The sequence below is a fragment of the Pleurodeles waltl genome, chromosome 4_1 (assembly GCF_031143425.1).
Source record: "Pleurodeles waltl isolate 20211129_DDA chromosome 4_1, aPleWal1.hap1.20221129, whole genome shotgun sequence".
Classification (NCBI taxonomy): domain Eukaryota; kingdom Metazoa; phylum Chordata; class Amphibia; order Caudata; family Salamandridae; genus Pleurodeles; species Pleurodeles waltl.
Window position 1 is genome coordinate 996,663,801 of NC_090442.1, and position 16,257 is coordinate 996,680,057.

The window sequence follows — 16,257 nt, forward strand, 5'->3', positions numbered from 1 at the left end:
CCTACCGATCTTTTATCTCATCCCTAAGATCCATAAAGATGCATTGAAACCACCAGGCAGGCCCATCATAGCTGCAATAGGAAGTTTGTTTGAAAACAATTCAATTTATATTGATCATTTTCTACAGCCATTAGTACAGATCCTTCCCTCTTATATTAAGAATACTTCAGAGTTCCATAAAATATTTTTTCATATAACCTGGGAGGATGACATGCTTATGATGAGCTTAGATGTGTCTTTGCTGCATACAAGCATACCCCACAGGGTGGTTTAAGGGCTGTGCTGCATTTTTTTAAAGTAAGACCTTTGAAATATTTAGCTCACAATAAGATGTTGCTCCGTATGATTGAGTGATGTCTGACTCACAACATTTTTCTTTTCAATGGAGAATTATTTCAACAGGAAAGGGGAACTGCAATGGGGACCTGCTTCACGCCCAGCTATGCAAATTTGCATATGGGCTGGTGGAAGAAGCAGGTATTCAATTGCGCAGAAATGAGTGAGTGGACTGACAGAATTATTAGAGATAAGATTTATTGATGATCTCTTTGTATTATGGAAAGGTGATGAGAATCCAGTGTCTCAATTTGTAGAGATCATTAATAACAATTAATTTAATTTGTACTTTACATGTCACACAAGTAAGACAGTTGTATTTTCTTGATGTTAGGTTATTAGTGTAAGAATCCAAATTATTCACCATGTTGTTCATGAAGCCCACAGCCAGGGAATAGTACTTTACATACTCACAGTTTTAATCCTATAGCACTCAAACAAAATATCCCATCTGGGGAACTATTCAGAGTTAGACGCATTTGTAGTACTCCTGAAAAGTATGATATTACCGAAAGGGAGATGTCATCTAGGCTCAAGTCAAGGACATATTCTGTTAACACTTCGGAAGCAGCTACTACTAGAGTTTCTTAATTAAGGAGGGAAGATGTCCTCTTTAAGCCTAGTAAGAAAGAGGGTAATATTGAGAGGAATAATGTAACAAGACTCACTATGACATATAGGCCCTCATTATAAGATTGGCGGCAAATGCCGCCTACAGCTACGGCGATGGCCGCCAATATACCGTAGCCGTGGCTACCGATCATCCACCAAAATATGACCGTAGCCGGAATCCCGCCAGAAGGCTGGTGGAATTCTGTCTACCGTCATGGCGGCGGATAGCGGTAAGGTGGCGCTGCTGCCAGCAGCAGCGCCAAGCCAACAGAAAGCCGCCGACCGTATCATGAGCCATGATACGGCCTGGCAGTGTTTCGCTGCGGACGCTGCTGTTGGCAGCAGCGTCGCGTCCCGTCAACTGCCAGAGGACCCCCTGCAAGTAGGTAAGTCAGGTTCTCCGACACGAGAGGGGGTGGGGGTTGTTGTGTGCATGGGTGGGGGTATGTGTGACTGTGTTTGAATGCGTGCATGCGTGTGTAATGCCTGTGTGCATGAATGGGTGTGTGTACATGCATGTTGTGTTGTGTGATTGCGTGTGTGCCTGGATGTATGTTCATAAGTGTTGCTGTGAGTGTGTATGAATACAGTATATGCACACGTGGGTGAATGTGTGTATGCATGTGTGTATGGGTGTGTATGTATGTGCATGTATGTGTGTATGTGTTGGGGGATTGGGAGGGGGGAGAGTGGGGGAGGACTCTGGGGAGGGGGCGGAGGAGACCCCTATCAGTGCCAGGAAAGGAATTCCCTGGCACTGATAGTGCCTGCTGCCAGGGTTTCCGTGGTGGAACAGAAACCACGGAAACCATGGCAGTGGGTGGGGTCAAAACTCCATGGGTGGCATAGTGACGGCTGCTGGGCTGGAGAAAGTAGTCTCCAGCCCGGCGGTCATTACCGCCGTGGCGGTCAGTGTGTTAACTTGGCAGTTTGGCCTTGGCCAAACCGCCAATGTCATAATAGTGGCGGTATGTACCGCCAGCCTGTTGGCGGTACTACTGCCACTATTACACCGACCGCCGGGGTCGTAATGACCCCCTTAATGACAAACATTCACAAGTGAAAAAAATCTTGAATAGACATTGGCACCTCATTAAGAATAATCTTGTCATTGGAGATAGTGTTACCATCAAACCTCAAATCACATACAGAATAACCTGCTCTATGAAGGATTTTATTGTTAGAAGCAAGGTGACTACCACTAAACCACAGTGGCTTAAGCCCACAGCTGGTTCTCGCAAATGCCATAAATGCAAGTCATGTGAGAATGGTAAAAACATGACAGAAATATACACACCCTTGCACAAAACCATCAGGATAAAGAAGTCTTTGACTTGTAGAACTCAATACTCAGTATATGCCCTTTTCTGTCCCTGTCCAAAAGTTTATATCAGTAGTACTGTTCTCCTAATGCATAAGCGCATATTACAGCACTTGCGAGCCATCAAAACTAATCATAACAACTGTCCAGTGGCTCATCACTTCCATAAATTACACCCTGGTGACCATACACTATTGTAGTATAGCGCAATAGATCATGTACCTAAAAAGCAGAGGGGGTATAGGGAACATAAACTGAGTTGGTTAGAGTCTCAACTTATCCTGGAAATGGACAGCAAAGAACTGTCTGGGTTAAACACTTATGAAGAATTGCATGTCCATCTTTGATGTTTGTTTTCCCAATAAAATACTTTCCTAGCCACTGACTTATGGTTGAAAAAAGGATTGTCATACTTCTTATAATGTATATAATGATTCATTTTTGAATGTTTGTCTGTGTTTTCTAGGGACGAAAGCAACTGAAAAAGTTCGAGAAATTGATTATGCAGAGGCAATATCTAGTTATGAAAATTGACTATGTTTGATGGCACACTCCTATATTGTTTAGAGAAAGGTCAAGCTGGCTTATTTATTTTATATTCATATATTTCTTGATTTTGAAATGTGATTCCTTTTGGCATGCTAAGCCCACTTGGGCTCTATTGGAGGTGTAGTGGGGTTATTTTCACATAGCCCCAGTTATTGCATGGTAGTGGTTGACTACTAGACAGCCTGCAGGAGGATTAAATTATGAGTATCGACATAGGGGTTTTTAAATTGAAATGGAAATGCATATTGTCATAAAGACATCATTGGATAAGAAACTAGATGAGCTACATTTTTTGTGTAGTTGATTATGTCTCTAGAACATTGTATGCAATTTCACGGTTTTCATATACTGACTGCTGTAGTTCCAAGTAAGCAGAACTTTTCCAAGATGGCTGTACCTTTTTAGCAGCCGTTTTGTCCATTGTCACTGTTCATGTCTCATTTTGTGATGTGTTGTATATAATGCATTTAATAAATGTCAACCAACGTCGTGACAAAGGCACAGTCTGTGCCAAAACGCATTGATGAGTTCTACGTTTACTGAATAAATTCCTGCAATTTATACCCTGGAAGTGCTGCAACTTCCTTCACGAGTGTGTATGGAAGCGGATTTGCATTGAAGCAACGCACGGCGTAGTGCTGCCCTTGGCACTGCCGGTGTTGTGGATCTTGCAGACAGTATACACTGTGAGTCTGTATATTTATATATATATATATTTATATATATATATACATATATATATATATATAGATATATATAACACTAAATGAATCGTTCCTTTCAAGAAAGGAAAGGAAACACCGCTGTCACTTTAAGTGACTGCGGTGTTTCCTTTCCTTTCTTGAAAGGAACGATTCGTTTAATTAAATTTAGGGCCTCGCAACCCCACCGTAGTCTGCTGTGCTGGGTGCAGACTGGACGCGCATTTTTGTGAGCATATATATATATAGTGGTCACATGTAGCTAGTTATACTAGACCTAGTTTTCCATATGAAAGCGTTTATTGTTTTGCCAATAACTTTGACGCTGTTTGACAAATCTTCATGACATTTTCCAAACTAGTACAACTGTCAGTTCAGCTGCTGTCTTGAAAGTTTCAGGATGATTCGTCAAGCGGGGGCTGAGAAAAATGGGGGTCCCAAATTGCTTTTCCCACATGCAATTTCCATTAGTGATTTTGAACACAACTACAGCCTGAACCAATGGACGGAATTACACCAAATTTGGGGGGAACAAGTATTTCTTGGTCCAGAAAGAACCCTTTTTGTTATTTGGTGTAGATCCGTTCAGTAGTTTTTGAGATTTAAAGGAAAAAGAAACAGAGATATCTGGGGACACGGATCCGTTGTGCATCCAACAGTCCCCGTGCTGATATCTGATTGGCTGCCAACCCTTCAACAGGAAGTTTTGGAAGTCATTCTGGGACTCAGACTCAGCCGAGTCCCAAAACTAAGGTAAAAGAAAAAAGAAAAGGGGGTAGGGTAGGAATAACCTGACCCCCCCCAGCCCAGGTTCTGGGATCCTCATGGAGCCTGCCAGGGTAAAAAATATTTTCTTTTTTAATTTTTGCCAAGAAATCGCAGAATCCGGGCAAATTTTTTTTTTCAAACAAGCACAGTTTCCAGCCCTTGCTTTCAGTTTAGCCCCTAGGTGAGCCAGGTCCTGGGAGGCAGCAGAATACAAAAAAAGTTGGGGGATGTATGCAGCCCCCCTCCTCAGGCTCTTTTGAGCCTTGGTGACCACCACCTCTCTGAGGCTTTATTTAAATATTAGAGGGAGACCAAATAGACCCCATCATTTGGTTCTTAAGAACCCCGGGGGCACCACCTCCCCAGGGCTTTAGAGAAAAATTAGAGGTGGCCGTTCAGACTCCCCCCCTCTTGCTGGGAATAGCCTCAGGGACCACCACTTTCCTGGGGCTAAAATAATGTATTGGAGGGGACCCACGTGAGCCCCCTCCTAGGCCCTTGAGGGCCCCAGGGACCACCACCTCCCTGGGAAAGAAATTTAAACAAAGGGGAAGGGCGTGTAGCCCCCCTCCCAGTCCAAATATAGGTCCAGGGAATACCACCTCACCGGGGCCCCCTGTGCAAACTATGCAGCCCTTCTCCTGGAAACACTAATGGCCTTAGAGACCACCACTCCACAGGGATGACTCCCTATCTCCAGAGGTGCCCACCCTCAGGAGATAGCAGTTTGCTTTCACTTGGCAGATTCTTTGACAGTTCCTGCCAAGTGAGAGCAAACTGTAAGTCCACTCTCAGCGGGTGGGAGCAGGAAAACTGCTCTCCTTCGCTGGGAGCGGACTTTTCATCTGTTTTCTGCCCACTGTCAAGCAAACAGATTCCTCCTGCATGCAGGGGACAGCATTTCTAGCTGTGTTCTGCATGTTAGAGCAATGCCGGCTCCCGCTGGAGGCAGGGAGCCAGCAGGGACCACTGGGCCAATGAGGCTCCACCTGCAGTCCCTAGGAGGGGAAAATAAAATTGTGACTTAATGAGTGGATTCTTTCATGTCATTTCCTGTTCAGACCAGAGCTCGTTGTTCACACTTTTAACCACTATGTGTATGCAGAATGACGTAGAAGTCCCACCCATTTGGCCCCACCACATATACGCTAGTGGTATACAACTTCTTTCTGCCTTTTTCTAGGATGATGGACAGCTTACCAAAAGGACCCCTCAGCAAGTTTCACGTCGACTTTGGAGATGCATTCCTAATGCAGAGGACCATGAGCACTTCTCCAGTAATCAAAGAAGCACTTATCACATATAATTAAGAGGAAGTACCCTTGTTTGGTGGAGATTCATCACTTTGTAGTCTTGTCATCATCTCCACATGAGAATTTATGTTATTGCAGGTTTTTGTATGAAGACGCTCGAGGAACAATCACATTGCCAAAATTACAGACACACAAGGTCACTGGAAACATTACTTCGGGTCCTTTACGCAGCTGTAGTGTGGAATATACACTATACATGTACCCAACGAGAAAGCACTTACTAAATAGCCAGTAAAAATACTGCAATTGGGTAGACATTTTGAGCGAAACTGTGGCCTGTTCTTGGATAAATAAGGAGGTCAGGATGCATTCTGGCACCAATGCTTATTTCACAGAAATTTAACCTGAATGGGAAGCACTTACAAATATAAACAAAGCAGGTGACCCAGTTGATTCTCATCTTCCAGGCCCTGTGGCAAACACATGCAGTGCATGGCCAAACTATGCATGGTGGGGATATCAGTTATAGTTACTTTAGGACACGAGGTATAGTTACTTGAAATATCTCTAAGTATAACAGCTGACTTTCTATGGTTTTGTGCGTGTAAATTCAGTACCTAACTACAACGTCCTCAGTGAAAAAAAATACTTATATGTATATATATGTGTGTGTGTGTGTATGTGTATATATATATATATATATATATATATATATATATATATATATATATATATATAAAAATGGGCATCTTCTAACTCACTGGTAAGCTCACTCCCCTAAGCGAACTTGTATCTGTATTGCCAATTGTTTTATTCAAACTCCATGGAGCTATTTCTCAATCTCTATTCCCTTTTTGTCATCCACAACTTTAGGCTCAGCCACGTGAGTATGTGTATACATTTTTTACCCTTTTGATAATTATTCATAAGGCATCTGCCCTTCATCAATGAGGAGTGTCTTTGGGTAAGTGCTACCTGAAATTTTAATTTGTCCATACCAGCGGCATTCTGCTCAACTTCCCCATGGTGAATGCTGTACATATGATTATTCCTCCTATAGCTACCCCCTGGGCCTTTTTACCCGTGGCACTTTCCGGCGGTCCTGGAGTGATGTCTTGTACGCAGGCTCTGCTTTTATTCCATGGCAGTATGTATTTAAGTATTTTCCTGCCATCATTTAGCCCTCATGCTAATTCTCCTTATTTCATCAGCCCCCCAGGACATCCGCAGTCCTGAGAAGACCCTCCTACCAATTGTAGGGTTGAAACGTTGTCGATCCAATCACAGACAGACCTATTGTTACTTTCCTAGTGACACTGTAGTAGTCTTCAACGTATTCCGGTGAATAAGGCTGTCGGTTTCATGCCAATGTACCTTTATTTTCACATTTTATTCTCACCACTCTTCGTTTTTGGTTATGGTTTATTCACTTGGGGCTTCTCAAAAACCTTTTTTTAGCTATCCCTAAACTACGTAACCTTCCTCATGCGTTTTGCATTTTGTGTTTAAAATAAAATTTAATTCGGGTAAATTGATTGCTACAACTGCATACTGGCTTTCACCCATATGTTCTGTTTCAGATTGATTCTTGACAGTTAGTTTCTGTCCCGTTACATTTTCTATGTGTACGAGTTCCATGTGAACGCCTGATTTAAGTTTAAGGTCAAGATCATAGATAGCATGTGTTCCAAAGTCACATTTAGATCATTATCTCTAGCCCTATATAGATATGTCATAAAGTAAGTTAAAGCATTTTTAAAAATCATAGAGTATATTCTAATGTACATATAGAGCACGGTCTAAAGGCATATGCAGAGCATTTCCAAAGTCATATATAGTGCATGCTCCAAAGTCTTATATAGAACATTTTCTAGAGAGCAGGTTCCTAATCTCTGACTCAAAAAGGATTAATATAGACGAATTACCATAATAATGAAAGCACTGAAGATCTTGTAACTCTTAAGGTGTATACAACGGTGGAATACAAAAAGGTCAACAAGGGCAAAGTGCACACACTTCAAATGAAGAATTTTTTTTCATAATTACCAGCAGAGAGGTGCTTTGATGTTCCGAAAATGAAATATGTCAAAAGTGGAAAGAAGGAAGAATACAAGCCAAAACCCACGGGAACTGCGGCCAGCAAGGCAAACGCCAAACCTGAAGGAAGGCACAAGAATAATGTATTAATATTAATGTTTTTAGTATCTCACAGAAGCAATTAAAAAAATCAAATTGCATCTCTAACAATTTCTAATAAGCAATTTATTTATCTCTATTTCAAGTCACAAAATTAAGGGATTCTTGAGGGTATGGAGTTAAAAAAAACGCTTGTTCTTTTTCGCAGAACTCAATCTGGAATTTGATAGAGTTAAATGTTGTTAAATTTCTGAGCGCCTCAAATTACTTAGTTAGTTCTTTAAAATGTGCATGGAATAGGCTTTGATTTCGCCCAGAGCGATATTTCTCTCTCACCTCATGCTATTGGCTCTTTAGTGTATCTTACCACCCCCTTTGGAGAGCTTGCACTGCAGTGCACATAATCTGCACTCTGAATTATTACAAATTGAGGACTAGATGTACAAAGATTAGGAATAGTTGTGAGAAAGTAGCCTCTTTCTAGCCTTGTTACCCCCACTTTGGGCCTGTTTGTGAGTGTATGTCAGGGTGTTTTCACTGTCTCACTGGGATCCTGCTAGCCAGGGCCCAGTGCTCATAGTGAAAACCCTATGTTTTCAGTATGTTTGTTATGTGTCACTGGGACCCTGCTAGTCAGGACCCCAGTGCTCATAAGTCTGCGACCTATATGTATGTGTTCCCTGTGTGATGCCTAACTGTCTCACTGAGGCTCTGCTAACCAGAACCTCAGTGGTTATGCTCTCTCATTTCTTTCCAAATTGTCACTAACAGGCTAGTGACCAATTTCACCAATTTACATTGGCATACTGGAACACCCTTATTATTCCCTAGTATATGGTACTGAGGTACCCAGGGTATTGGGTTTCCAGGAGATCCCTATGGGCTGCAGCATTTCTTGTGCCACCCATAGGGAGCTCTGACATACCTTACACAGGCCTGCCACTGCAGCCTGAGTGAAATAATGTCCACGTTATTTCACAGCCATTTACCACTGCACTTAAGTAACTTATAAGTCACCTATATGTCTAACCTTTACCTGGTAAAGGTTGGGTGCTAAGTTACTTAGTGTGTGGGCACCCTGGCACTAGCCAAGGTGCCCCCACATTGTTCAGGGCAAATTCCCCGGACTTTGTGAGTGCGGGGACACCATTACACGCGTGCACTATACATAGGTCACTACCTATGTATAGCTTCACAATGGTAACTCCGAATATGGCCATGCAACATGTCTAAGATCATGGAATTGCGCCCCCAATGCCATCCTGGTATTGGGGAGACAATCCCATGATTCCCTGGGTCTCTAGCACAGACCCGGGTACTGCCAAACTGCCTTTTCAGGGGTTTCACTGCAGCTGCTGCTGCTGCCAATCCCTCAGACAGGTTTCTGCCCTCCTGGGGTCCAGCCAGGCTTGGCCCAGGAAGGCAGAACAAAGGACTTCCTCAGAGAGAGGGTGTTACACCCTCTCCCTTTGGAAAAAGGTGTTAAGGCAGGGGAGGAGTAGCCTCCCCCAGCCTCTGGAAATGCTTTCATGGGCACAGATGGTGCCCATTTCTGCATAAGCCAGTCTACACCGGTTCAGGGATCCCCCAGCCCTGCTCTGGCGCGAAACTGGACAAAGGGGAGTGACCACTCCCCTGACCTGCACCTCCCCTGGGAGGTGCCCAGAGCTCCTTCAGTGTGCTCCAGACCTCTGCCATCTTGGAAACAGAGGTGCTGCTGGCACACTGGACTGCTCTGAGTGGCCAGGGCCAGCAGGTGACGTCAGAGACTCCTTCTGATAGGCTCCTCCAGGTGTTGCTAGCCTATCCTCTCTCCTAGGTAGCCAAACCTCCTTTTCTGGCTATTTAGGGTCTCTGCTTTGGGGAATTCCTTAGACAACGAATGCAAGAGCTCATCAGAGTTCCTCTGCATCTCTCTCTTCACCTTCTGCCAAGGAATCGACTGCTGACCGCGCTGGAAGCCTGCAAAACTGCAACAAAGTAGCAAAGACGACTACTGCGACCTTGTAACGCTGATTCTGCCGCCTTCTCGACTGTTTTCCTGGTAGTGCATGCTGTGGGGGTAGTCTGCCTCCTCTCTGCACTAGAAGCTCCGAAGAAATCTCCCGTGGGTCGACGGAATCTTCCCCCTGCAACCGCAGGCACCAAAGAACTGCATCACCGGTCCTCTGGGTCTCCTCTCAGCACGACGAGCGAGGTCCCCTGAACTGAGCAACTCTGTCCAAGTGACTCCCACAGTCCAGTAACTCTTCAGTCCAAGTTTGGTGGAGGTAAGTCCTTGCCTCCCCACGCTAGACTGCATTGCTGGGAACTGCGTGTTTTGCAGCTACTCCGGCTCCTGTGCACTCTTCCAGGATTTCCTTTGTGCACAGCCAAGCCTGGGTCCCCGGCACTCTAACCTGTAGTGCACGACCTCCTGAGTTGTCCTCCGGCGTCGTGGGACCCTCTTTCGTGACTTCGGGTGAGCTCCGGTTCACTCCACTTCGTAGTGCCTGTTCGGCACTTCTGCGGGTGCTGCTTGCTTCTGAGTGGGCTCCTTGTCTTGCTGGACGCCCCCTCTGTCTCCTCACACAGTTGGTGACATCCTGGTCCCTCCTGGGCCACAGCAGTATCCAAAAACCCTAACTGCGACCCTTGCAGCTATCAAGGCTTGTTTGCGGTCTTTCTGCACGAAAACACCTCTGCAAGCTTCTTCTCGACGTAGGGCATCCATCCTCCAAAGGGGAAGTTTCTAGCCCTCTTCGTTCTTGCAGAATCCTCAGCTTCTACCATCCAGTGGCAGCTTCTTTGCACCCACAGCTGGCATTTCCTGGGCATCTGCCCACTCCCGACTTGATCGTGACTCTTGGACTTGGTCCCCTTGTTCCACAGGTACTCTCGTCTGGAAATCCATTGTTGTTGCATTGCTGGTGTTGGTTTTACTTGCAGAATTCCCCTATAACGACTTCTGTGCTCTCTGGGGAACTTAGGTGCACTTTTCACCCACTTTTCAGGGTCTTGGGGTGGGCTGTTTTTCTAACCCTCACTGTTTTCTTACAGTCCCAGCGACCCTCTACGAGCTCACATAGGTTTGGGGTCCACTCGTGGTTCGCATTCCACTTCTAGAGTATATGGTTTGTGTTGCCCCTATCCCTATGTGCTCCCATTGCATTCTATTGTGACTATACATTGTTTGCACTGTTTTCTATTGCTATTACTGCATATTTTGGTATTGTGTACATATATCTTGTGTATATTTGCTATCCTCATACTGAGGGTACTCACTGAGATACTTTGGCATATTGTCATAAAAATAAAGTACCTTTATTTTTAGTATATCTGTGTATTGTGTTTTCTTATGATATTGTGCAAGTGACACTAGTGGTACTGTAGTAGCTTCACCCGTCTCCTAGTTCAGCCTAAGCTGCTCTGCTAAGCTACCTTTTCTATCAGCCTAAGCTGCTAGACACCTTATACACTAATAAGGGATCCCTGGGCCTGGTGCAAGGTGCAAGTACCCCTTGATACTCACTACAAGCCAGTCCAGCCTCCTACAATAGTGATTTCCTAATTGCTATTTCCTGCAAATCACAATTAGGAAATAGCTATTCTTAATGTATGAAACTCATTGAGTTTCATTTTGCGATTCAGAGTGAGTCACAGATAGACCTACCTCATGTGTAGGTCACAGTTTGAGACCATTACGATTTGCTGCCATCACAGGGATGGTGGCCTGATGAGGTCGGCAGTCCACCATATCTGTGATTGCTTTTAAATAAAGCAATCTTTTTTTTCAAAGGCAGCCTGTTTTCCTTGAAGAAAAACAGGATACGTTTAAAAAGAAAAAATGAAACTTTGAAGTTTCATTTTTTAAGAGTAGGCAGGGGGCCATGGGATCACTGCTGGCTCTTAAAAATATTTTATCAACCATTCTAAAAGGAGAAGGAGCAGTAAATTGCAGATGTTTTGGGAACGTATTTCGGCAGCAAAACATTCGTACCTACCATTCCAATTCAATATTAGGAAGGAACCCCCCCTCAGCACGCCCCTTCCAAATACCATATCGCAAAACCCAAAATGCGATTTAGTACGAAGTTACTGAACCACAATATGGGCTTTGTACATTCCATAAAACATTTTTGCGGATGCAACCGGTGATTCTGAGAATCTGGCTGTTTGCAACCTCAAAAATGCTTTGTAGACCTAACCCTAAATTCTTTATCCATAAGTTCACTGTACAGAGAAAGCAGTTGTATGTTTTGTTTTATCTTTTCACTGCAGCTGGCTATTTTTTAAATATTTTAGTCAGAGTTCAAATGCAAGCCAGACCTCTTAGCTTTGCCGGTGCTTATTTAAACAAGGTAAGTACTGCTACATTATTCTATGACACACAAAAAAGTGAAATATTATTTGGTGAACTGACAAGGCATTATTCACTTTAATTTAATAATAAAAACTTGGTCATAAGTGTGGTAGAGTCTCCTGAAGTCAGACTTCAATGGGCAGCAAATAGTGTAGAAATAGACAGATTTCTTTAGTGTGGGGTTATTGATTCCACCACAGTGCTATGAGAAATGAACTTCTAAAAACTCAAAATGTCAACAAAAGGTAAGACCTATGTGTGTAATGGCAAACATTTCCACAGGCAGCTCATTTGTAAATATTTAACTTACACCTTGTGTAGATACTCACAGACACTTTTCTTTTTTTCAATTAAGATGACTTACATATATTTCTTGAAGCCTAATAATACGGCATTTGTGAATTGTATAGATTATGCAGGTGTAGCATTAAGAAATTCAAATGTTTGCATTTATTTCTGTTTTAATCTTCTTGCTTCCAAAAAAACATGTTTCCATTTATACTATCCTTTCCTACTCAAAAGTGCTGCATTTAAACATACTTCTCACAAGATCTACACTAAGGGCCAGTTGTATCATTTGTAGGAATGGGGATTATCTAATTGCGATTCTCTGCGAATCGCAATTAGGACATCTATTCCTAATGTTTGAAACTAACAGAGTTCCATTAAGCGTTTCCTAACGCATCGCAAATCAGCCCACCTCATTAATATTAATGAGGTATGTTGCAATTTGTGACTTATTAGAAAGCACAAAAATCACAAGGATTATGGGTACCCATTCCCATTTGCGAATAAGTTACCATCTACTTGAAGTAGGTGGTCAAAGGCCACATGCACAAAGCACTTTTCAAGTTGCTTATGACTTGAAAAAATCTTTTTGCGATTTACAAAGCCCAAATTGTGAGTTGGTAACTTGTTACTGACTCACAACTTGGGTGTTACGATTCACTGTTAGGAAGGGGCATGCTGACTGCATCCCTTCTTAATACTGAATCTGAAAAGTATATGTGAATCCTTTGCAACCAAAATGCGGTTGCAAAACATTCTCAGTTTACAGCCAATAGAAAGTTAGTGGTAACCCATTCGCAAATGGAACGGGACCTCTTCCCCTTTGTGAATGGTTGGGAAAATATTTTTTAAGAGCAGGCAGTGGTCCCATGAACCACTGCCTACTCTTAAAAAAAATTAACTTAAACGTTTTACTTTTTATTTATAAAGCATCCTAGTTTCCTTTAAGGAAAAAAAGATTGATTTATTTAAAAATTAATCAGAGACACACATGGTGGGCTGCTGATCTCAGCAGGCCACCATCCCTGTGATGGCTGTGATTCTAATGGGTCACAAATTTCAACCTACCTCATCAATATTAATGAGGCAGGTCTATTTATGACCCACTATAAATCACAAATGTAACTCTGAAGGGTTTCATCTATTTGAATTAGTGATTTCCTAAATGAAATTCGCAGGAAATTGCAATAAAGAAATTGGTAATTTAAACATATGTACATGTGGCCCCCAAATGCAAATGTTTTGCACCCACATTTCGGTCCCATCACATTCTTACATACCCCTGAGGTTCAGTATTAGGAAGCGACGCCCTGAACACGCCCCTTCCTAATACCGAATCAGGATGTATTCGCAATTCTAAATTGCGAATCAGTAACAGGTTACCAAATCACAATTTAAAATTCATACATACCAAAATGCATTTTACCGGTTGTGATCGTTTGTGACCGGTAAAATCAATGATACAGCTGGCCCTAAATTAGGTGTATCTAGGTGGATTTCGAAACTTTTTCGACAGATTCTAACGTCTATGATTATGTGGGTCTTCGCAAAATGTGCATATCATGTCCTGGACCACTCCTCTGACAATCCCTTTTTATAGTTACATTCCATAGAGCCAGAAGTTGAAGACAAAACAATCATCGGCAAAGCAGAGGGAGAAAATTAAGAAAGGGAGAGTAAAGAAAAATGTGAGACATGAGAAAGGGATAAAGACGGGTCGGGATGAGAAAAGTGGAACAAAGCAGAAGAGAGGAAGGAAGTAGGAGAGGAAATGGAAGACGAAGGGAAGGTAGGATAAGATGTGAATAGTTGAGCCCACCTGTGCGTGGCTGTAAGCATATATGCATGTAGTCTGTCTCTGTATGTGTGCTTGCTGTGTGTGTCCCATGGCTACTTTCTGGCGTCTCTACACATGCCTGTCTGTCGAAATTTGTCTGCAAGTGCATGTGTGCCACTTTGTTGTTCTGTGTGTGAGGATGCCTGAGTCAATGTGTGTGTATGTGTGTGTGTGCGTGTGTGACTATGCATATTGGCTAGTGTGTGTATGAAGGCTGAAAGGTGTGATATTCTGTCTGTGTGTGTGCTTGTATTACTATATGGCATGTTTCTTTTTAAAATCAGTACAATAAAGCTAGTCTGCCTTGCACTTGCTTGTTTGCCTAAAGCAACCCAAGTTGATATGCTACCCTTTCAGGACCTGTTTTGGCCTAGGAGTAATAAAACGTTTGGGCATATTATGGTGTTCTCACACATTTGTTTATAACCAAGGTCAGCATTATTGATTTCAGAATGACCTCTCTTACTTCAGCACAGCAGGGGCTGCAAACCACACCATGATCATGAAAATGATTAGGCAATATATACAATTCAGTGTCATGTCCTCATATAGTTTAGAGACAATCGTTGAAAGTGTGATCCACTACACCAGTGTCGACCTCAGAAGATCACAGAAATGTTTAAATGCTTCATGGACATCTGAACTTTAGACACCTTCTGTTACTGTACCTAGAATTCTTGCCCAAAACAAATAATTTTTCACTAAAACATATCCAATGAGTGATAACTGAGTGTACTTTCTAGGTGTAAAATAGTGCATTCTAATGAAGGACACATCCAAGCATAGATAATTGAGAGACTAAAATTCTCAATTGAGAGAGTCCAAGTTTTAATTCCTATTGTCCCAAACCACAAGATGAAGGTTCAGGAGCCAAAACGTTAATGGCTGATGGATGCTCGCCCAAGGCTCCTTTCTGTATTTCGATGGTATGTATTAAATACAGTAGTCCATGAATGGTTCAAGAGCCATTACACATCACAAGTAACAAAGGAGCAGAACTGTGACTGGGCAGCTGAGGTGGGGCAGAGGTGTATACTGAAAAGAGATGGATTGTTTGTGGCAGATTACCATTTAAATGTCTCAATTCATCAGGAGCACAAGCAAAATAGCTAAAGAGCACCAAGTTTAAAACTAAGAGCCAGGCTTTGCTGCTAAATGGACAGTGCAGAAACTGTGGAAATGAGTGATGATTTTTCAATTTGCATATGGACTGTACTGCAGGGTTATATCAAGCATGTGTTCCTCAGGAAAAAAGCATTGTTTTCACTGGTGTTTGCATACAAATTGTGGTACTACGCCTGATAGCGGCATGCACAGAGCGTTGGGGTGGGAGGTGGGTAGTTAATACAGTGCTAGGAAGTTATAGTCCTCTTTCCTGTAAGATGAGCATGCCAGTCACCAGTCAGGAACAGCTATTGCGGTCAGCTCAGGGTGTTAAGGGGGTGATTTTGTCATGTTTACTGTCACAGAGATAGATAAGGGGTGCTGCACAGATAGCACCAACTCAAGGAGGAACAGGATCACAGAGTGAGGAAGGTCATCCTTCAAGGGTGAATCCATGTCTCGTGGCTAGAGGTAGAAGCAAAGTGGCGGAGGTAGCAAGGAGCACCCTGCCTTTGGATTTTTTGGGTGTTTCTGGGAATGTTTGGGAATGGCAAAGATCGACAAGAGTTGTGGCAGTCTGAAAAAGGCACTATACAAATATAAGAGCAACCCAGAATGTCCACGTGAACCTGGGTATAATTATCACAAAACACATATCCACGTGAAACTCATTTTCAATCAATTTAAATATTATAGCAGAAAAATCTTGCTACTGATTGACTCATACAAAAAATTCTTATATGAAGACGAAAATCATCTTTCTAGAATCTTTCAAAAAAGCCTCATTGAATCCAGTACCAACACATATGTGAAAAATGTGTTTTTAATGTTTTGGACTATGAATCAGCATATAATGGTGAATCATTTTTATAATCATAATTTAAGAAAATAAACAAAGAGTGGTAGTTGAAAAAAGTGATCCCCAAGTGAGAAAAGAGACACCAAACCATAAAGCAATAAAGAAATTGCTTATAGTTCTGTGATCTTTGGTGTATCTCACAAAGACAGCC

At 42.6% G+C, this 16,257-nt stretch overlaps 1 protein-coding gene across 1 annotated transcript in view; it reads right to left on the reverse strand.

The window, feature by feature from the left end:
• SLC26A4 (solute carrier family 26 member 4) overlaps positions 1 to 16,257 on the reverse strand; it is a 177,707-nt gene that overhangs the window by 123,146 nt on the left and 38,304 nt on the right. The window contains exon 4 of the mRNA XM_069229830.1: positions 7,587 to 7,697. Within this exon, the coding sequence (XP_069085931.1) occupies positions 7,587 to 7,697 (111 nt within the window). The remainder of the gene's footprint in view (positions 1 to 7,586; positions 7,698 to 16,257) is intronic.